This window comes from Dreissena polymorpha, chromosome 6, assembly GCF_020536995.1.
Source record: "Dreissena polymorpha isolate Duluth1 chromosome 6, UMN_Dpol_1.0, whole genome shotgun sequence".
Lineage (NCBI taxonomy): Eukaryota > Metazoa > Mollusca > Bivalvia > Myida > Dreissenidae > Dreissena > Dreissena polymorpha.
In genome coordinates, this window is record NC_068360.1 from 16,819,248 (window position 1) to 16,843,582 (window position 24,335).

Sequence of the window (24,335 nt, forward strand, 5' to 3'; positions counted from 1 at the left end):
ACATTATATAGTCGAAATGACGAGTTTATTATAAGCAAATCAAGTAATACATTTACATTTAATCACTCAGTCATTCTAGTGACAGCTGCCTTACGAAGATACATACACAAATGCTCGGAAGGTATTGCAAGCAATACAGGAGTCCCCGACCGGTAAAGATCTAAATCAATTTAAGTGTGCAATACCGCCTTAATCTTTATAATTATACATGTGTAACATTTTATATTCAAATGTCACGTCCTATTATCAAGGCACAGTAAATGTTAAGGTTTGACATGTGATGTTCCGCACTCACCTAACATTATGGTTTATATGTACTGTAAGATTAATTAAAAAATTATGGTTAAGTTCATACTTCTCGAGTTATGACAAAAGGTAGTGTTATTCTTTTTTTGTAATACATGCGGTTACTTTACATTAGACCTCCGGGGAAATAAAAGGTCAAGCATATTCCTGTTATATGGAAGTTTCATTTTCAATTCTAAAAAAGAGCATTATCATATCTAATATCTAGTTAAGTCAGATGGACGGACGAACGGGAGGCATGCAAGACGGACGAAGAGTGAACATACAGCCTTAGGTTTATACAAAGTTTCAATGTCATATCTTAGACACTTGACCAGGAAGTTTAACAAGTTTTAGTGGGTTTAGAGAAGCAGCGATCTTACATTTGACCCTTTGTAAATAAAAGGTAGTGCATACTCATCGTATTGCAAAATCTGATCATTAATTTTAGTTATGGAATAATTAGTTAACGGGCGGAGAGACAGACAAACAAATAGACGGACGGAGGGCAAAATAATAGTACATCCTTGCGAAACCACGGTGAGAGAGCTAATAAAATTCATTTGAACACACACATTTATAATACTGAAATGCTTTTTGAACACACAAGGAAACAATGTCAATAAACAGACTTAAATGCATCAACAGCGACAAGCAAACAAAACGAGTTTACAGAGAATGCATGCAAGGCTCAATGTTATAGAATATTAATAACGTGTAAGACAATCATTTTTTTCCGCGTATGATAAAAGTTTATAGTAAAATACATTTGTTGCTGTTTATTTCCTTCATGAACTTGAGTACAACTTATATAGGCGCAATAGAAATAACTCGATACTGCGATCTAGTAGACACAACGAACGTACACGTTCACGTATACTTTGTGCTAGCCATGATAATTACTACTTATGTTCTTAAATTTAGTACTCATAAAAACAAATTGCAAGTAGGTATTGTTACAAAGACAACAGAAGAAATAATTTCTTCCCAAAAATACATACCGCGGAACATATTTGTATCTAAATATAGAAACATTGTAAGGCATACGTGTATAAGTATTGCAAAACAAATACCAGGTCGATGAAAACATAAATGTCATGACAAGAACTTGTTGTGAAACAATTAAGTCCCCTCTTGGTTAATAGAAATCTTGAGTTTCTTGAGATTATTAAATTAACACTATCAGTGTAGATAAGACATGGAGCATTTAACATGGGTAGTGCAAACGTCATTTGTGATAAATCAAGTACCTTAACTCACTCTGCAGTCAGTTAGAAGATCATCAAAATTTAACAAACGATATATGCTTATAATCATAGGGACCGTTAAGTAAAAATATTCTATTATACTACATATATATACAAGGGATACAACTGTGAAAATTCCTGCACACAACCATGGTGTAAACAATAGCGAAAAATTTGCTTCCAAACGCAATAAATACACCAATTAAAATGTATTACAACAGCCAAGACATTTATCTTTCAGAAAATAATACACTTGGCAATAAAGTACAAGCTTTTCATTGAACTAAGAGAGAAAGTTTCATTCAAAATGCTCAAAAATCCTTACTTGGACACAGGTGTGCACAGCTGAAAACTGGGAATTCTAGAAGTAATTTTCGTATTCCTTTGTTATAAAGCTCTTTTGCTGGTACATATTCCTTGGATAGTTTTTTTCATAGTAAAATAGAACATAATTGCTATTAAGTGAGCATGTTTTGCTAGAAATTCATATCGATCTGCTTCAATTTCACAATGACAATGCTTTACTTTCATTTTGGATAGTTCACATGTGTTTCTAACATGCGATTTGATTGGTTGAAATTCCACTGCAGTAATAAATCCAGCCATTCACGTTCCACGTAACATTACCTGACAAATTGCATACAAATCCTTGAAGATAGTAGAAATGTAAACAAATTTAATATTTACGGTGTTTTACATATATGCAGATACATGCAATTATGGAAGGTGTCTACTTTGATTAATAAAGTGTCTATAGATAATAAAACAAGGTAAAATTTGCTCAACTTCTCTGTAATTATTAAATTATGAAACAAAATGTGTCAAAGTGGGTGTGCACACCTGTGTCGCATTTCGAAAAATTTACCGTTTTTCATGAAACTTTCGTTTCAAACACAACTATGAACACTTTTACTGCTATAAACATAGTTATTATCTGATAGATAAATGTCTGAGCTGTTGTTATACAGTTTTTTGGTGTAATTATTGCTTTTGGAAGCGATTTTTTTGCTATTGTTCAGACCATGATGTTGTGCAGGAAATTTGACAGTTGTATATATATTGTATATATGTATATAGTATAATAGAGTATTTTTTACCTAACGATCCCCGTGCTTGTAATAAAGCCCGACGAGTTTATTCTCACTCGGAAATTCACTTAAAAAGCCTTTTCACATTTTGGTAAATTGGCAATATTAAAAAAGTTGTTTCAGATTCGCAAATTTTCGTTTTAGTTATGATATTTGTTAGGAAATAGTAATACTGAACATTTATCATGCTCTAAAATATCCATTATATGCACATTTTGACGATTTGAAAACCTGCAAATTATAAAGCGTTGCAACGCGAAACGATTGAATAATTTGGAAAGTTCTGTTGTTGTCGTTATATTTTGGGGAACTACGAAGATTGCTTATATAGGTAAAACATACCACCGTTTATAGTATGAGCACGGATGGTCGAGTGGTCTAGGCGGGAGACTTTTTACTCCAGGACTCCAGGGGTCAGTGGTTCGAGCCCTGTTGAGGGTTACTTTTTTCCTTTTTTTAAAAATGTATTTTTGTGTTTTTTACTGGAGATATTTAGGTCCAATGTTTAAATTTATCAATATAAAGCATTTAATGACAAGCTTCAATACATGCCAAAATCTGTGAAAAGGCCCCTTTAAGGCAGATGAAATCTATCCGACTAAGAGAGTTGAGAAAACAATTTTCCATTATTTAACCAATGAAGAACCTGTAAAAACCGAAAGCATGTGTTTCACATTAGCATACATTAGCAAATATTTAAAAAAAAGGCACTGAAAAGAAATTGATAAAATTAAAACCCCTCACATCTAGATCTACATCAGAAGAAACGAAATATCAAAGGTATATATCAATGACAGCTATATATAAAGGTAACCATTAAGTATGTTTAAGAAAATCAGCTGTGCGTCTATCAGATCTATGCGAGAAGATGAGGCATTAAAGCAATATAAAATATAATATTAAACAAAGGTTTAATTAAAGTCATCCCATACAACTTCAAGTATTGTTCTCATTAGTTTTAACTAAACCTTACACAATTATTCTACAGTTTCACCATAAAGTTCGAACGCATTTCAATTGTATGGGCTTAATTAAACATGAAAAACAAAATCATTTTGTCTCACAGAAACAATAAAGCATATGTAAATTTCTAAGAAAGACACAATGTTCAATGTTGTGCCAAAATCTTAGCCATGTGTATAAAATGCCGTAAACGTGCTGTTTACGTCACCAAGGACTACAAGCTGTGGATGACTTACTGCAACCGATACTCGATCGAACTCTTCAAACCGGTAAACCGCCTTCAGGACGCTGGGGAAACAAATCCCCTCTTTGTAACCACATGGTAGATCATGGCGGCGTTCCGAAATTACCGTGGTCTTCCCGGTGGTTTGAGGTGACGTCAGGTATAAGAACTGGGAGAAAACATAGTAGCTGTCGTTGTCAGCCGTAGGATTTGTTGTGCTTGCTGAGCCGCCATAGTCTACGGTCCCGGTTTTGTTTGAGTTTGTCATAAGGTGGAGGGAAGTACTAATAAGGTAGTTTCCAGGTTTCCATATAAATATTTCGCCATCGTCTTCGAGATGTGTTGCTCCGTTGGTGGTGAAAGTGTCCCCGTCTTTTGTCCAGTGCAGTCGATGGCTATCTTTAAATAAATTATAACAACGCTGATCGTTAATAAAGATTGCGAAAATTACATAAAACATACAATGAAACGCTGTGAACCTATGTTCATTAAATGAAGAAACGATTGTTATTCGCCCTTTTGTATTGTTGAAATCATGGACACGAGAAATGAAATGGAATTATGAAAACGCTTTAAAACTGCATTTCATCGTGCCCTTTTTATTTTCATTCTTTTAATTGAAATAAAAATATTGTCAATAACAAATAAGATTTGATGTTTTATCTCGGCCATCATTGACAAAATATGTAAGTGAAAATTGGTGACTAAGTTCTTAAATACATCCATATAGTACGTAAGGATTTCCTATAAATTTTGCTCTATAGTGTGTTCGGATACAGGTACACATTTTCTAACTGAGTAAATTATCTGAAGTCAATAACATTTAAAAGTGTTGTTTTTTTAAATCTAATAGTAAATCCAATAGGTGTTTTATTGCGTGCCTTTCGTGTTGAACATTAGTAATAATCAAACTCTAACGGCGTTACACGAAAGATACTATTCCGCTATCTTATTATTTAAAGGGGCCTTTTCACAGATTTTGGCATGTATTAAAGTTTGTCATTAAATGCTTTATATTGATACATGTAAACATTGGATATTAAAAGCTCCAGTAAAAAAAAACAGCTTTAAAATTAAAGAAAGAAAAAAGAAACCCTCAACTGGGCTCGAACCACTGACCCCTGGAGTAAAAGTCAAACGCTTTGACCACTCGGCCATCCGTGCTCAACAATGAGTGATGTATTTTAAACTTTACATAAGCAATCCACGTAGTATCACAAAATATAACGACAACAACAGAACTCTCCAAATTATGCAATCGTTTCGCGTCGCAACGCTTTATAATTTTTAGGCTTTTAAATCGCTAAAAGATGCATATAATGGCTATTTTAGAGCATGGTAAATGATCAGTATTATTGTTTCCTCACTAATATCATATATACAACGAACATTTGCGAATCTGAAACATTTTTTAAAATAATTTGTCAATTTACCTAAACGTGAAAAGGCCCTTATTAAGCAAGTTACCAAATCAGGGAAAACAATACAACAGAACAAAACTACACATTAAGTGGATTGCAACTCAATTCACCGCATCGAACGTGTGTTTGCTTTCGGTTTCGATTAATTGGCATTACACAATCACCCTCTACTTAGAAGAGATCGCGATTTTCGTGCTTAAAATACACATTAATATCAAAGCATCGAATTTCAAATTAAATATTTTGAAATGATAATACTAAATCCATTAATTGCAGTAACAACACTGTAAATGTTCACAAGATTACATTTTTGCATTTGCCTATAGCTAAAGTTTATGGACACGATAGACTACATCTGCATGATTTCAATGTTTAAACCATGTTTAAATGCTGTTTTTGAGGAGCATATTGAATATACTGTATTGATGACATCATCTAAATGATCCTATTATGATCTACTACACGTATTGAAATAAAATCGATTCAATACATTTGACATTGCCTAATTGATTGCCGGATTGGAATGATCGTCTCTCGCTGAGTTTAATTGGCGAAAGTTTGTATCTGTTACTGATCTAAATTTCTTAACGAATCTTTGTAAAGACGATTTACATGCTGTTTTATTCACATTGAGGAACTGCTCTGTTATTTTTGTTTAAGACGACACTTACGCTGTAGGACGTCATATGCGTAAGTTCTAAAGTAATGCAATGTTCCCAATCGTACATTCGGTAAATGCCTTCATAGGAAAGCTCTCGTTAAATCGTGTAGTGAACAGCATGTGCGATTGAATGTTATTTATGAATACAAGTGAAAGACGGTGAACATAACACTAATGGACATGTGTGTTGTTGCTTAAACAGTTCAAATACTGCATCAAAAAAAATTCTATTGGCGCTTAGCCACTCTTGGAAATAGATTACATAAATTTGGAAAAAAGTTATATATCCGTCAAGAAAAATGAATTTGCAGCATTTATTTTCCAAATCTTGCAAGTTGATAACGTATCTTTGGAGATTTGAAAACCAACTTTTGGAATACGGATTATCCAACTACTATTATGTTAACGTGTTTACCTTGCTTTGGAGATGTGCTTACAATTCCGGTCAGTCGAGCATGTGGAGCCGTGTCCTGGTGAGTGTCACAGAGCTCGTACTTTGAGGGAACAGGAACTGTGAGATAAAAAAAACATCCAAAATTGGAAACCCCCTACCTAAGTTTTACATATTTTATTGAATACAAATTGTTTAGATTATGCTTTGGTAAACAAGTTGGATACAAGAGCAGGATCTTCTAAAGTTGAAAAATAGCCTGTCCATATTATTTCCAGCCATGGTTCTTTAGGCAAATGCATTAACGATCGGTAAGATTGAAATAATATTTGACTGTAGTTGTTATGATCTGGATTCGTTGTCAACAATTGTTGTATTTTACGGATCGTGTTACTATAATCCTTTCACTTTTAACTAGACAAGGATAAACTAAAAATCACGATCAATTGCCATCAATTTATAATACATTTTTTAAAATGATTCTCGTCGTGCCAAGAACCCTGTCGAGTTGATGCTCATATGAAAATATTTCACAGGGAGAAGCAATGCTATTCGGAAACAATATTACCGATTAATATCGTAGTAAGGGTCTTAATTAGGCAAACATTATATGTTTATATATTAGATTATAAGTTTGCTGACCGACGAATAAGTGGTGTTTTGTGTGTTATAATCCGTCCTTTCCCGGTGTCCTTTCGTAACACTCATTAGAAATCCGGGCATATTTTACAATGATCCGGTAAAGCGTGGCAATGATTTTGTTCACTATTGATTGACCTATATTTCTAAATTACAGTTGTCAACATAAAGGATTTTTATAACATCGCTTGCACTTAAACGTAAAATCTGAAAGAAAATACACCATAACCGATAAAATCATTTGCAACGATCGTTATCTTATTGTTTGGTGTGAGCTTCAGAATGTGTAACCGACAGACGCCCAACATTCTTGGCTCCCGAAGTATAAACAACAAATTCGTTCCAGCCGGTCACGTGGCTCATAGCCAATACAGCCAATTGACTTCATTTTGGCTGATGTAATAGTGTTTACGGAATTTTGTTAAACAATCAAATGTATTAGTGCCTGATACACGCCGGGTATGCGAATACTTCGTTGACGGATGGCACTTCACTAACAGAGAACAACAAACGCCACGCGCGAGAGGTAAGTTCCTCTGTTTTATTTAAAGTTATATCCTAAAGATTAGTTTTTAAGACAAGACACATGGTCGTGTTGATAAATGGTGCATCCGTTTGTATTGGGAATACACAATTTCAAGGAAGAATGGTACAGTTTTGCCCAAAAATAGAAAATTCGATCGGAAAACAGCATAAACTGGATGAACAGTAAACATTTTAACAAAATAAAACTACTTAGAATTATTGCAAGAAATTGTTTGCTATTCCAGCATGTAGAGTAATCACTGTGCTTCAAATACTGAAATTTTGATAGTATTCAATGAAATATAAACAAAGATAGTGCATGTTGTAATAGGTGGCATACATAAAGTTGCAGGCACTTTGTTTACCGATAAAGGGCACTTCAGATTACGGAGACTTTCAACAAAGCGGGCACTCTAATAACTGAGTTTTATCTTCTACCTTAAATGCATTTATTTATATTTTATCCCACTTTTACAGCGAAATCGGTTGATTAAAGCCCCGTTGATTAAATTTCATCTATAATCAACGGCAAGGCTATAATCAATGGCACGAAATGACGTCATGAACTGCCGAACCGGGACTACTTTTTCCCACGCACCTCGTCACCTGTATTTGCCAAGTGCATCAATAATAAAAACAATCTCAAATGTTTGTCAATCTTAATGACCTTAAAACAAAGGAAAGTAGCAAAAAAACGAGTTTTTTGTCATTTATTGTCATTAAAACCTAGTATTAGGTAAAATCAACACTATGCAAATAGGTTCTGTTGTTGTTGCTCCCCTTTGAAGAAGTCAGTTCGAGTTGCTCCCCTTTGACCGTAGAAAACAATCGTCTGGACCAAGAAATCCTGTGTTCATTTACAAGCTGTACTCGGATATGCGTCCATCTGATTTTTCTTCAAAGCATCTTTTCTACCTATCAATACGCACAAATGACACTGCATCCCGGTGATTCTTGCGTCAACAATTGGGTGTCAACAAGTTAGGTCAGATGCTGAAGGCCATGGCAAAAGACGCCGGCTTTCTCAAGCACAAGAGAATAACGAACCACTCAGTTCGCAAATTCCTGGTCCAAAAACTTCGAAATGCAAACATTCCACCCACTGAAACCATGGCCATAACAGGGCACAAAAATGTCCAGTCAATAACCAATTATTCCAACATATCTGTTGAACAGCAGCAAAAGTGATCATTCTTGCTCAGTCCAGTTAATGTAACAATCCAACAGATTCCTCTTGTTCACCTTCATGCACCGAAACTATGGCCGAAATGCAGCCTAGACAACCACTGTCTACCGTCGAACAAGTTGATCTTGATGTTCGCCCCACCCAGTCACTTCACCAGCAAATGTCTTTCTCTAGTTCGAACAACTTTGCCTCACAATTCTTTGGTGCCACTTTCAACATTCAAAATGTTAATGTATATAATTAGCTTAAATCCAAGTAATATTTGTTATTTCTTCACGAATAACCACATATTATAACAAAGAAGCAAATATTGTGCACCTCGTGATCGACTCGATAGTTTGATATCGAAAGTGAATTGTGTGTGGTGTTAGGCTACGTTGTAAACAAATGTAGTTCCTTGTATATAACAACTTAATGTCATATTGATATCATAAAACTTAAAGATTTGCAATTCAATATGATTAAAATTGTAATTAATAACGCTCGGCACTTTGTTACATAACGATATTCTGATTAAAAAAAATGATTATTTGATCAGCGATTATTTATGGAACGCGGAGTAATACACTGACCTTGGTTACACTACAGTCATTATCAAAGTACGACAAACACTCATGAAAACTTATTTTGTTTAAATAAAAAAAGTTTACTGAATAAAAAGTGGGATAAATAGAATAATAGGTTAGTGTTGATTATAGATCAGGTTTATCATGCTCGGCACGAAAACGAAAAAGCACTCGCCAAGGCTCGTGCTTTTTGTTTTCTAAGCCTCGCATGATAAACCTGATCTATAATCAACACTAACCTATTATTCTCTATATGGCTATTCATACGAAACATTTTGAAAATATATTTTTCATAAATCACACTACTATTTATTCATGCTATGTTTATTATAATTGTAATTTTCAAATAAGATAATATTTATTATTAATTAAATGTGTACATAATGAACTTGTTTTTTATTGGTAACTTGAGATTCAGAGAAATGAAAATACAACGGATAATGCGGATCAACACAATCGTGTTTAATTTTACTTATAGCAGGGCTCTAGATAACGGTAGTGAAGTGGTCTTTATGAGGCAAATACACATTTGTTCTTCATAAAATCCTATGTCGGTTGTGCTTATTTGAATCGCATCATCAAGACGATACTTATGCGTAGCAACAAAATTAAAAAGAGAATGGTAAAACTCCCTTAATTTTGAGCCCTGCTTATAGGGAGCCCTTCCCTTTACGCAACGTTAACGTTTGCTCGAAGAGCGATTCACCCGACCCTAAATCACTGTATTGGTTGAGTTTAAAGAAACACGGGTAAAATTAAATCGTAAAAACAACTGATTCTGGAAAAAAGGAATGCGTACATAAAATGTTTAAATGTCATATTATGGAGTCAGAACTTAGTGTGGGGGACACACGAAGTTTAGGGTGCTATATAGGATCGAACTTGTATGTCTGTCGGTCTGTCGGTCGGTCGGTCCGTTTTAAGTGTCCGCTCTCTCGGTTTTTCATCCGATCTTCACCAAACTTGGTTAGAAGTGGTATCTAGATGATGTCTATGTCAAGTTTGAATATTGGTCATGACGGGTCAAAAACTAGGTCACGGGGTCACTTAGTGCGTTTTAAACATTCAGCATGGTGTCCGCTCTCTAATTCAAGTAGTGTTCATCCAATATTCGCCAAACTAGGTCAGAAGTTGTATTAAGATGATGTCTAGGCCAAGTTTGAACATGGGCCATGCCGGGCCAAAAACTATACTCCAGTCGGTCTATTTTTAACCTAGAAAAAATTGCAAAAGAATTAATTCCGTGTGGATCGTATTCTCCTATGTCTTATTAATACAAAGTGTTATTTTCAAGTCTCAACTCAATGGGGAAAGTGTTTAAATTAAACGTTAAAAATGGCGAAAAATGCAAATTTTTCTGATGTCAAATGTAGTACACCATACATGGTTTTCCAATAAATATGACGTCATAAAGTGACGTGCAACAGTACAACATGGCGGGCAAAGTCAGTTGACAGTTCTGCTGATCGATGTGGTATCAACTGTGATTTTAGGTTATAAAGACGGTAAGTAGAAGTTTTGTATTTCAAGTGATGTGAATTGATATATTTCAATATAGAGCAATACTTAATAGTGCCGATGTTTTAGCAGAAATCTAGTTGAAACAAGATTATAAGAAGGAGCCCTCTTCAAACACATGCATCAAGTTATATATGATATATTGACTTATTGAGTCGTTTATACTTCTTTGTAGATTTTTTTTACATATAAAAGACACATTGACAATCGGTATTTACTGGAAGCATTGTAAGTTCATGAGAATTTTTTTTGACAACCTGTAAACCGAATTCTGCAAAATTGTTAAAAGTACGGAAGCGTGTTATTGTCAAAATTCGCAAAATTTGTGAAAAATATTATTTCTTAGTTTGTCGCATTTCATTCTATTTTTTATTTAAACACGTTTATTATGAACATGAAATTGCTAAGTATTAAATATTTTCTATATTAACTCCATTTCAGGTCACGTGGATCAATGAAATATAGATTGCGGAAGAAATCAGTTACTCTTGTTTAATGTGGCTTGTTACCTGCAAATATCAATACTTAGGTATGTTTACCCTCACATATCTTTAGAATGCAATCAGTAAGCTTTTGAAATTGTTGCAAACATTCTATAGAGAATAATGCAGTACAAAGGCAACAAGTTTATGATACATAATTAATGAACTATAATAAGGCTAATATAAAGTAATGAATAACTTTTTTTCTAGGTTCATACATCGACGAGAGAAGTTGAAAGAAGGCAGTGGGGGCTGGTTATTGGGAATTTTTTAAGCAAAGGTAAGGGTGCATTCGCATGCATTTATTAAAATTTATGTTAACATCCTTAAAACGAATTGAATGTTGAAATTAATTTATTGAAAAAAAAACACTTTTATTTACACTTTCTCTAAATTTGTAGGAATGTTAATCTGACGACTGGCACAAGTCCCTTTAAAGCATTTCATATACTGCGAAAACATTGAGACCGATATATAAGGCTGTTACCAGAGGTCAAATATGTAGCATAAAGGTATGTCATATAGTTCTAAAATTGAATTATATGACGCACTGCAATTTGTAAATACATTATGTACCCCTATGATTTGAACTTTAAACATTTATCACAATAAGGCATACACATAGTCCAATAACAAAACACATTTTTCAGAAAATAGTAAGATCGCACAACTCGTTGATTGTCTATAACTCCTGTATACAATTATTAGTTTGATGTACAGATTATAATTTTCAAGCAAATATATATAGTTTCAAGTTTTAAAAGCCATTTCCTTTGTTTGATATTCTGTTTTGCCTTTTGTGCAGACGCAGTAGTGTATAAAGTATGTGACAAGACCAAAAGTTCAAGTAGCTTTGGCCATCTTTATCATTCAGCATGGTATGTTATATTTACTGAATAGTCCATTTTAGGATATGTCATGTATTGTTATAAAAAAAATGATAATTTAAAAGAATAATTATACTGCTAGTCAGTGATATTTGGATTGCGTCTGTTCACAAGTGGTTTTTAACATTTTGCCACTCGTACCACCCAGCACGTACTTTATTATACTAAAGTATGCTATTATATAGTAAACATATCTTCCAAAATCAAAAAGGACACAGAAAATAAAACCAACACTGATTCAAAATACTTGGAGGCAACACAAATACTTATTTAACATTATTCTACGTCTGTTACAGTTGTATGTATTGAAATTATATTTAAAATATATTTATGCAATCAATTATTTCAGCATTTTTGTTGCAGGGCAATGTATGATGGATGACAGGCGATTAGCAGAAATTTAAGATCTGATGAGACGTTTGATATCAAGTGTGACTGCTTTTTTTACGCTAAATCGGACAAAAAGTTTAAGATCAGATGAGACGTTTGATATCAAGTGTGTCTGCTTTTTCTACGCTAAATCGTATAAATCAGATATAAGGCGAGTAAATCAGACAAAGAAAGTATCGAATATCAAGAAGAATGTCCTTGGACCAGAGTTATGCAACATGCTTCCGTTCATACATGCATACACAGGTTGTGATGCGATTTCTATGATATATGGTATCAGCAAAGAAGCCGTACTGAAGCTTTTCAGAACCAGTCCCAATTGTTCAGACAGATCATTGAGATATTAAATGAAGAAGAACCAGACGTTAACAAGATAACAAATCATGGTACAGAGGCAATATTTTTTCTCAACAACGGTGATACTTTAGACGGGCTCGATATCCTGAGATTCTGGAAGTTTACCCAGAAGGTTTGCACAACTTGTCAAGCAAAACGGCTGCCTTTCGCTTTCAATCACTGCGCACATACCTACAGACACAGATATGGCGAGGGAACAACACACTGGATGCAGTAGATTTGGGTTGGGATATATCCAACTACAAATTAATTCCAGTAAGGACACATCTGTCTGCTCCTGAACCTCTACTCAAAGTAATACGCTGTAATTGCCAACAAAGTTGTGACTCACAACGATATACGTGTAGGAAACATGGACTTGATTGTTCACAAGATTGTTCACAAGGCTGTGGGAACTGTCGATGAAACTGTTCAAATTCCTCCGACATCAATGATCATGAGGAAATTGTGTCTGAAACCTGAACGTATTATATGTACGACCTGTATAAAGATTTAAAATTTTTAAAAGGATTCGATGCATTTATGAAAATATTTGAAAGCATTCAGGTTTTTCAATAATTATACACATCATTTATTGGAATGTTTACGTAGCAAATGGCATTGACACATTATAATTGATTCAATATGTATAGATTTAAAATAGTTTAGAATGCAGTACGTTTAGTGTGCGCATATATATTTATCGTTTCAAATAAGAAAATGCCAGATTTTCCAATGAGTTTATTTGATTGTGGATGTTTATTTTCTATAATACGTATCAAAATAGATCTGTATATGTGAACAACTTTGAAATGCAAAAATATACTTTAATCATTCATTAAAAAATGATTAAACTATATACATGGTTTTTCGACACAAATGACAAAATTATACGTTTTGTTATAGTCCTATCGTATTTTTTGACGAAACAATTTCTTTACACTCGTATTAATTACATAAACATGCAGATGCTATTCTTAATGACGTTTCGCACAAATCAGTGATTTTTTTTTGCTTTTATTTGTTACAGACTGTGCGATTTGAATTGGGAAAATTATCGCGATAAACCATGAAATTGGGAAAATAGTGCGATAAACCATAAAATTAAGCATTATAAATATAAGTAACAGAATTAAAATTGCTTTTAATTAAGTGCCTGTTCAGTTTTTTTTCTAGCCATTTTGAGAAATGGAGTCTGGTCAAATTGAGATTGTTTTAATTGATAAAAGTGGCAACTTTGGGACTTATTTATCAACAAAAAGGACTAAATTAAAGTTATATATTTTGTAGGATGTTTAAATAAAAAGTTGGGATCTAGAGTTAAGAAATCATAAGTCATAAGAGGCTTTTTATTTGTTTTAAGAAAATGATCTTTTATTGGGAAATTTTCATCAGCTTTTTGGGAAAAAAACATAGATCTTTCGATTGGGAAGCAGCCAAAAATCGGCGGTAATTTTAAGCAAAAAAATCACTGTAAATATTTATCAAGTTATCTTGTGATTGATATTACTGGAGCCGAAATTTTAATTTTCTTGAGAGAGAAAAAAATGCTCGCTTAATTAACATTGTTACAATGTATTCAAACCAATTATTACAATACTATATCATATGTTTTCGCGACACTACATATCGTTTTACTCTTACATGTTATTCTTATATAGAGTTAATAATAATCTTAAATGACATCAAATCAGTATATGCCTTTTAATTACATATTGAACAAATCGAAAATATAGGCTTGGCAAAAATATGGTTTTCGCGAATTTGTGTACAGTTATTTTAATATGTATTTGATATAAAATGGGTAAAGTGAATATATTAAAAGGAATTGAAGTTAAATATAGTTGCTTATTTCTACTTAAATGAGATTTCCCTGGGCTGCATAACTGTTTCTGGTTGCACTAAATGATCTTAGGTGAATGATCTTGAGAATACAATTAATGGACACTGTTGAAAAGAAGTGGGTGGGGTAAATTGACCCTAGACATACAATAAATATGATCAAAATAAAAAGAGAAGTCGACTTAAAGACCATCACCAGCATCTTGACATATTTGTATGTCGTATATGCTTCAAAAACAATGAAAACTTATGCTTAATGACCAGATGCATTTCATATATGCATTTTTTGGTAAATGTCCACTGGTTTCAGCTGAAGTTCAAGGCATGTTGTTTTGTTACAAATTTGAGCACTTTCCGCCAAAAATAAATAATTTTAAACCTTTTCATGAGATTCCCCATATATTTAAACACTTAAAAATAAGCAAATCAATTCTTTTGCAATTTTTTCTACCTTTGGCCATTTTAAGGCTAGAATGACTGGAGTACTAGGTCACGGGGTCACTTGGTGCGTTTTTTAACATTCAGCATGGTGTCCGCTCTCTACTTCAAGTAGTATTCATCAGATATTCACCAAACTTCGTCAGAAGTTGTATCTTGATGATGTATAGGCAAAGTTCAAACATGGGCCATGCGGGGTCAAAACTAAGTCACGGTTCACTTAGTGCGTTTTAAACATTGAGCATGGTGTCCGCTGTTTTTGTGTGAAGACAACACGTAAAATATTTTGTGTCAATGCGGCATGTGGGGATATTTGTCACGTCTGTTCTTTCAAATGTATTCTTGTTTTGTCTTTTCACAGGATCTGAACCCATGGATAAGAAGACTCTTTCGAAGTATAGGTGCTTCTATTGTACATCACCTACATACAAAACAGGTGAATATTCGGAAATTGTGGAGCATTGTGTAAAAGGCCACAAGTGCCAGACTTTAAAATACAGAGAGCTTATTCTTCAAAGCGAAACTGGATTGCTTAAAAATTCCAATAGAATTTCGGACCTGCATCGCTGCTGATATTAATCTCTGAGAGGCAGTTTAAGCAGAGTGATTATTCATGACATGCTAGGCTATCTAATATATAAGTAAATAGCTTTAGTACCTTCATTTGGACATAAAGATAAATGCTTTAGATCAACCGTTTAGAACGTAATTGAAAATATATGGTCATATAAATTTTACTCATTAGACATATCCCATTTGTTTAACATTTATCTTTCACATTTATACCAAATCATAATCATATTTCAAAGGGATAAGAACATGCTTCGGTAATTCGTTTTTTATTTGCGTACTAAGTACATACATTTTTATTTATTGCCTGCTTAATTTAACAGTATTCCACAGCGAATTCTGCATTTTTGATTCACAAAAAACGAGTGTGTTATATCTGGAAAAAAGTGTCTAGATGTCGGGAAACGAAGTGCCATTGTTTTTTAGATGATCGGTAAACGAAGTGCAGATGAAAAATGTGCATGCGACTCTTAAAACATTTGAATTTTCTCAAATACATTAGTAAACTAAAATGTAACATGTTGTAACATTACTGGATATATTGATCTTTTATATTGAATAGTAAGCACGTTCTTGATTTATTTCCAAGTATGTTTATTTTGTTAAAATATGTACTGATCATTCAATTCATGCTGATTATCGATGGAATTTTATCGTTTTTTTAAATAATTCACCGTTTTTTCGCGAATTTCTTTCTTCGCAATACGAAGTGCTATACCATTAATCACCCAAACAATGTTCTGTTTCTAAAAATCAAATAAACAGAACATAAATACAAAAAAAAAATGAAGAACTCACCTCTCGCGCGTGGCTTTTGTTGTTCTCTGTAAGTGAAGTGCCATCCGTCAACGAAGTATTCGCATACCCGGCGTGCTGATACCACTTTTTGGATATGGTATATTCATATTGGATTTCGTAATATACCGTACTTTACGAGACACCGTAATTTCGAAAGTGAACCATCTTGGTATAGAGATCATACAATCTTATGTCACGTGAGCACTTTTTGTGTCAGACATTAACAAATGTTTGGCCGCTCGTCGACGTACAATAATCGTTAGTAGGATTTGGATACATAAAGGGTCACATACGACCGATTAGGTATGACTTCTGCCATACATACAAAACATCCTTTTTGTCAACTTTACTATCAACAAAAGTAAATAACGCGTCTAAATTTTAATTTTATTCTCCTAGCATGTATTGCACAGTGTGTAAGTTATTCAGACAGTTTTAATTAAGACCATTGCAACTTACGAGTAATAAAGCAAGATTCCCATATCCTCTCATTCTCAACAATATTTGGACATACTTTAGATACATACCATTTTTTGTCTGGTCGAAGTACAAATCAATAGTGATCTAAAAAAAGAGAATACATTAGATAACACGACATATTATATATTTTTAATACAACCAATAGATAAAAAGAGCTGTTATAAGCATAACGATTAATTTAATCAACTGCTAAACTAAAGCTTATTTGTTATTTAATTCATTCAACGCACAAAGAAGAGAAACATTAAGCAGAGAAACATACAACGAAACTGAGATAATTGCAAAAAGGAATGTGTGAGACATTTTACATTTAAATTGTCCACGTAATAGTATTCCTAGTGTGTCAGATAACTATATCTTTACTTCATATGATATCGTTTGTCAGGTAATTATATCAGTGTAGTTTGATTTGGTTGTTCACAGAGACTTTTCAATGAAGTGTAATTTCCGAATTACTTAGATAATGTATATAAGAAAATATTGCCACGGATATAATTTTCACATTTCTTTATATACATGCACGTTTGATCCAACCGGTTTGACATATGAAAATATGCTATTAAACCTTCGTCCACAAGTACTATTGATTAACTGGTTTCTAACCGAAAACTAAAAGTATTTTTTCAATATTCATACCTTTCGCATGGCTAGTTTGAGAACAAGTTCCGAACCGCCGCAGCATGTACTGTTGTCTTCAGATCGCCTCATCGTGCCAACAAGTTTCTTTTTATTTTCAATAAGACCATCTCTTCGCGACCACAGGTCTGTGCATGGGGTACATATCGAACTTCCCACCTTATCGTAGTTTCGACGACATCGCCAAGTGATAACGATGGCAATGAAAATGATTGTCTGCACTACGACTCCAATTATAAGAGTCCACAGACCAATTTTTTTCGGTGTAGGTTTCATGTGTAGATCGGCATGTTAAAACTGAAACATTACACAGACGTTAGAGTACGCTTAATCATAATAATTATCGTCATGAAATTCATAGTAAGACATACATGCGTTAAAATAGTAAAACTATATATGATCACACACCATGTAAATAACAGTATATTATGTAATATACAATACATTAACAATGGATCTTATAAGCTGCTGGTGTGGGGAAAAATTGTTTGTGTGTGTGCGTGCATATGTGCGTGCGTGCGTGTATGTGTGCATGAACTATGGACACGGCGTATGACCACCTAGTACATATCGATTGGTCATTGTCGGCTCGGGTACTACTTACATGTACCCCGGGTACTCTTAAGTATACTTATATGTACCCCGGGTACGGTAAATATACTAAAACGTACCCGTGAATTTAACGCTAAATCAGTCGTTGTCGGCTATTTTTTTTTAATTAATTATATTCACATTTATTTCAATATTCTTTAAAATGGCCTCTATATTATCGAAACTCATACTCAAAAAGCATGTTGAAACAGTTTTTTTTAAAGAGAAGTTTGTTTAAGATAGTCGGTAGCGTGTTTAACGACATCGGATTTTGGGCGGGAATACTCCTTGGGTACAGTCTAATATCGACCGGGTACGATTAAGTATATTAACAGTACCCGGGGTATATGTAAGTATACTTAAGAGTACCCGGGGTACATGTTAGCCCTAGTACAAGAATGATTGCAATTAAGGGAAAGTACATTTTAAGTTTCACGGGTTTTTGTTATGGAAACCGAATGCCACAAATTTAGACAACCCTAATTGCTTATGTTCTTTCGAAAAGTCCTTCTGGGGCCTATATTGACATTTTTGCAATTACTTTATTTGGTTTTATTTGTTTTATATTATTGGTACAACATTGGTCCGATATTATGTGGTTCTAACTTGTTCACCATTTGGTAAATTTGCATAGCGTAAGCTCATTTCATGGCCATATGGACTGTGAATCTGTGTACATGTTAAAATGTCATTAGGCATTAAAGAATAACTATTGATTTTTACTAAAATTTCTTGTGTTTATGTAAACTCGAATAGGTGACTAGTGATCTATTCTTAACATAAGACAATAGATATGGAATGTATACATATCGAAAGTGGGTAATAAAATGTATTTCTTATGGCAATCCTAAATTTACAAATATACCATTAGATTCAGTTTCTATATTTATACGCAACTTGTTAGTGAATCAATAACTTAACCTTGAGTCAATACAATGTTGATACATGAAGGCATAAACTTATAAGACAGCACGAATAGATATGTAAACCGATACTCGGGTCCTCACTTGCGCGAAAAACGATTACCTGATAAGAAGTCAGAGCAAATTCTTTACAATTTAAATGGAATACATTTTTACTTTCAGCAGGGACTCACATCTATATGCCATACTATTGAACGAATTCAACATGTCGAGGTTTGACTGTTTACTTATCATTAAAATTAAGTGTGTATTACTTACTTTATGTATGAAGTTATAAAGAAACATATCACTATCGTTTAAAATATGTGTGTTATATTAAATTAATAATAGATCTATTACCATTTTTTTCATTTTTTAATAAACAACGGGTTACATGTTCAGTAATATAAACGCGATTATCAGAAGACGACGATAACTGTGATGGTAATCATAAAGCAAAGGAGGAGTTCACAAAATAGAAATTATGATATATGTTATCTGTATAAGAAATTGAAAAACAGACACAACGACGTGAACAAGTATATGACCAATTGAAATGCGACTTTGACGTTGCTTCATTGTTGGCTTCATTTGCGCGCGAACCTGTCATGATCATTCTAAGAATTATAACTTTTGCTTTCAGGGTTTTACGGGACGCGATATTCTGCGTCAAATACGCATAAAATGCCAGTCAGGACCCGTCATATTTGTTAATTTGCGTCCATGGGACGCACAATCATTTTGACGTATTGGTTCTCGTAATGTCAACAAGAAACTCTGAAAGACAACTGCAATACGTAATTTTCTAGAAGGATGTACGAGTTGTCTCGCTTGTTGATTTATGGACCAAACGTGTTATTATCGCGCACCTGCTGTTGGTAGGTGCAAAGTCCCAAATTGAGATTACATTGCGTAAATGTGAGCTATTTATGTCACTTACTGAGGTTACGATAGCTTATCATCATGCAAGCACTTAAACTATAAAAATAATTACAATCTTTAATTTTATAGGTGTGTGTTAAATCTCGGCTATTGGTTACGTAAATAATCGATAACTATACTTTTAACTAATTGACTTTGACACTGCCAGCATATTTAGCATACATCCGCTGCTTGTAACTCAAATGGCATGCATTTAAATATTCCCTTTTTTGTCTGCAAAAATGTCAAAACAAGGTGACCTACGAGCATTCTTTCAAACGAGTTCTTAAGATGCAGAATCAGCCAAACAAGTGCAAGGTTCCTGTGGGACTGATACAATGCCCCCCCCCCCCCCCCTGCCACTAAAACGGCTCGAACGTTTTTTTTCGGAACGGCTAAATATCAATGGCTTTCATTCAGAAATGATTTGATGTACTGTGAAACATGCATGTCTGCGAAGGTAACATCAAACCCATTTACAGATGTTTTTTCCAATTGTCCATACTTGCCATGAATAAAGGACCATGCACGTGTGAATGACAGGAGTGCTATACTACTAATATATCACTAAGTTATGTTGGGACCCCCATTTTTATTGACAGGACCCCTGAAAATTATTAACTTGAGTCCTAGGGACCCCTAAAATTTTACATGAATGTAAAACCCTGACTTATTTATTATAAATGCATTTATTTTGGACAATGTTTTATGTTATTTGTGGAGAAAGTGTTCAGGGTGAATATCTTATATTTGACTTTGAATCGTGAACCTGACCTTGGGACTAGACACCTTGTTCCTGTGCGCGAAAATCTGCCTTGTTATGTCTTTCGATTAGATATGGCAAGATATTTGAAGAGTTAAGCTAATGAAAGAATCGGTTTCGCCTTTAAGATAAAATAATTTATCATATAAATACGTATTTGTTTGTTTATCTACAAATGGTAACCTTAAAGTATCAATCACGCTAAAAAATATCGAATATTTCATTAAATAAAGCTAACCCATAAAAAAATCAATGTTCCTTTTAGCAAAATGCAAAATTTCAACGTTAGATGTTGTCTGGTAGAATATATTTAACGAGATACAAAATGCTCGTTTTTATTTTTTTGTGGCCACACATAATTCCATTTATATCTCCCGTGAAATATCCCGTCGTTCCTTGCTCTCACATACAACTCTGCGAAAGGCTCAGCCCTCCATTTTGTCTATAAAATAGATAAAACCGAACAAACGCATTCAACGTATATTTGATTGGATATTTAAGATCGCATACATTAAATTAAGAAATATGACTTTTAAATGTACGATAAATCGTGCAAAAACTTGCGAGTTTTAATGCAACTCTTTGGAACTAATTTATTGCCCATTTACGCAGATGGAATCATTCCACGCACTTCACAAATGTAAACATTTGAACATATTTTTTTTGAGTGACTTTAGGAATTGCTTCGACGTGTATGTATGTTTGTTTCTTAACATAAAAAACACATCAATTTTATTATAATGAATTAAGACTGATATAAGATATCATGGTATGAGATGGTTTGCTTTAATGCAGTGAATGCAATGTAACCGTCGTGCAAGAGATTGTTTAGTATTCTGTAACCTCAATGATGAACGCTTGGAATGATCATGACATTAAATGAGACGCTTTCATAACAATAGTCCGTTCTGAGCCCAACACAGAGGTGAATGTAATGTAACCGTCGTGCAAGAGATTGATAAATTATGCAAAGAACGCAACCCGAATGAATCCGATCCTGACTCGAAAGCGAAAGTAGATTACATCGTGGAACGATGTTTAGATATTAAGATGCTTAAGACTTGCCGAATGCTTGTAATATAACGTTTTTACATCAATGTTACTTGTTTTTAGGGTCTTCCTATTGTAATTAACCATCGTATGGTACTACTTGTTGTCGAATGTTTTTATATAGCATAATACAGTAGCCGTATGTATTGGTGAGCGTGATAGTGACTTTAATGATAAACGATGTCGTTTACTAAGCAAAATGTGAAACATGTGATAATTTCAATTGCATTATTACATTTCAGCTTGATGCAACTCCCATTCGTTGAGATCACTAAATTGTAATCTCTAGTCATGTCTTTCTATAGTTCTACATAAACCAGTCGCTGATGTTTTAATTTTGAAATCTAAGATTGAACATTAGCTACTAACATTTAGTTATTACAGAAGTAATGTTAAGTATTATGATGAGAAAGATGTTAAAGGTTTGGACAGTACAATCACTTCTTTAGTTTATCTTGCCTGTACCTGATTAAAAGGCAACCCATGGAAAAGCGTTTTTATCCCCACGTTTTTCGGAAAAAAGTGGGGATATTGTATTGATCTCCGTCTGTCCGTCCGTCCTGGCCACTATCTCCTCCTACACTATTAGCACTAGAACCTTGAAACTTACACACATTGTAGCTATGTGCGACCCTGCACTATTTGGAATTTTGATCTGACCCCTGGGTCAAAAGTGATGGGGGTTGGGGTGGGGCCAGGTCAGAGATTTTCACTCATTTTTTTATGTTATTTTACATTAACTTCTTCATTTCTTCACGGATTTACTTCAAATTGATACTGAACCTCTCTTACGACAATACGGTCAATCTCAACTACGCATGACCCCATTACCAACCCTGGGGGCGCCCCGCCCACATAGACCACATCCACCCAAAATTGCCTTTTACTATAATGTCTTCATTTCTACACCGATTCACTTCAAATTGATACTGCACCTCTCTTATGACAATACGGTTAATCTCAACTATGCATGGCCACATTACCAACCCTGGGGCGCCCAGCCCACATAGACCACACCCACATAGACCACACCCACCCAAAATTGCATTTTACTATGATTTCTTCATTTCTACACCGATTCACTTCTAATTGATACTGAACTTCACTTATGACAAGACGGTCAATCTCAACTATGCATGGCCCCATTACCAACCCTGGGTCAAATATGCGACGTGGGGATACGCGTCGGCCTCTGCCGCGCCATTTCTAGTTATTAATTATTATGTACTTGAATATTACTTAAAGCTGTAAAACCCGCCAAAATGCAATGGAGGATTCATAATTATGGTCATCTTATTCAATACCTGTATACTAGTTCAAAAGTCACGTAGTAAAAAAGTAAGTTTAAATTGCGTCACTTCTGTCTCTCAAGTGTGTGTGTTTATAGAGTATATTCACAGGTCATCGTCTCCACGACTACATTATATGCTGGCCTGTTTTCAGAACATATGTATCAAATTTCGTATATATTTCATTCACTTATATTTAATAAATTAGAACAAAATTCGACTTAACGTTTTTATATTATAGTGACTCACTAATTGCAATACCAATATACGCACACTTACACGTAAATTGAGATTAAATTCGAAAATTTACGATTTGAATTACCTCCCTTGAATAGATAAACGACTCCACCCTTGCTCTTTTTTAAACTTATGCGTATTGCCTGCCAAAACTCATGTTTAAACATAGACAAATACACAATATAGACAAGTACACATACAGCAAATGAATAAAAATTCGATGCATATGTTTTGGGGCAAGTAATCGATAACTTCGATTTTATTATAACAATTTTAAATCGAAAATATTGTTCGCAAACATTTCTGATTACTCTTCAGATAATGGCATTCAATATATACAACGTTATTTTGTTATAAATACAACAGAAATTGGCCGATATAATTTGTACATCTGATTTATGAAATTGAAAATTGCACTTGCACATGTTAACCCGTTTATGCCTAGTGGACTCTTCCATCCTTCTAAATTGGATCAATTTATTTCCAAAATTATGGATGTATGGTATATTTATTTCTCTATTTAAAATATTTCTTTCCTAAATTCCTTAAAGCAAACAGCGCAGACCCTGATGAGACACAGTTTATCAAACGGCGTCTCATCTGGGTCTTCGCTGTTTGCCAAGGCCTTTTTTCTAGGCATACATGGGTTAAATTAGTAATGCAACTGCCAATCCGCCATTTTCATGATTTTGATTTGAATGACATTTGAAGTGCGTTGTTTACTGGAATTATAACAACGTTTAAATCATATACATACTGGTACTAACGAAATAAAAATGTTAAAAAGTTGGAAACATGTAACAGTTCATACCTTTGTGGAATTGGAGATCTTTGTAATTTTATTACATTTAGGAGAATCGTGTCATATCCCGGGGTTTTCCGTTCTAATTATAGAATGACCTTTACATGCTTTGTGTAGCATGTATATCCGTAGTATCGACCCTCTTAATGAATACATACGAATTTTGGAAGTGAACACATACAAAACACGCATGTGTTACATGTCAATC

The 24,335-nt window shown here is 33.9% G+C and overlaps 1 protein-coding gene and 1 long non-coding RNA gene across 2 annotated transcripts; one reads left to right on the forward strand and one right to left on the reverse strand.

Annotated features, from left to right (window-relative positions):
- Nucleotides 1-9: 9 nt before the first annotated feature.
- LOC127834949 (uncharacterized) lies at nt 10-24,335 on the reverse strand. Its single transcript, XM_052361090.1, has 5 exons — nt 24,137-24,335; nt 17,573-17,869; nt 16,984-17,020; nt 6,304-6,399; nt 10-4,205 (listed from the first exon to the last, which is right to left on the reverse strand). Exons 2-5 carry the CDS (start codon nt 17,846-17,848, stop codon nt 3,748-3,750), a joined length of 867 nt encoding a protein of 288 aa, XP_052217050.1. The 5' UTR covers nt 17,849-17,869; nt 24,137-24,335; the 3' UTR covers nt 10-3,747.
- Nucleotides 10,391-12,469, forward strand: LOC127834950 (uncharacterized). Its single transcript, XR_008028292.1, has 5 exons — nt 10,391-10,700; nt 11,155-11,242; nt 11,406-11,475; nt 12,001-12,073; nt 12,446-12,469. It is a non-coding gene; the product is annotated as an uncharacterized LOC127834950 (long non-coding RNA).

Bases quoted from the DNA above. Each gene is read 5' to 3' on its own strand.
- LOC127834949 (XM_052361090.1), bottom strand. From the start codon at position 17,848: ATGAAACCTACACCGAAAAAAATTGGTCTGTGGACTCTTATAATTGGA. The intron at 17,021-17,572 runs GTATGAATATTG...CTCTTTTTTTAG, and splicing joins TCAAACTAGCCATGCGAAAG to ATCACTATTGATTTGTACTT. The intron at 6,400-16,983 runs GTATGTATCTAA...TTTATCTCACAG, and splicing joins CTTCGACCAGACAAAAAATG to TTCCTGTTCCCTCAAAGTAC.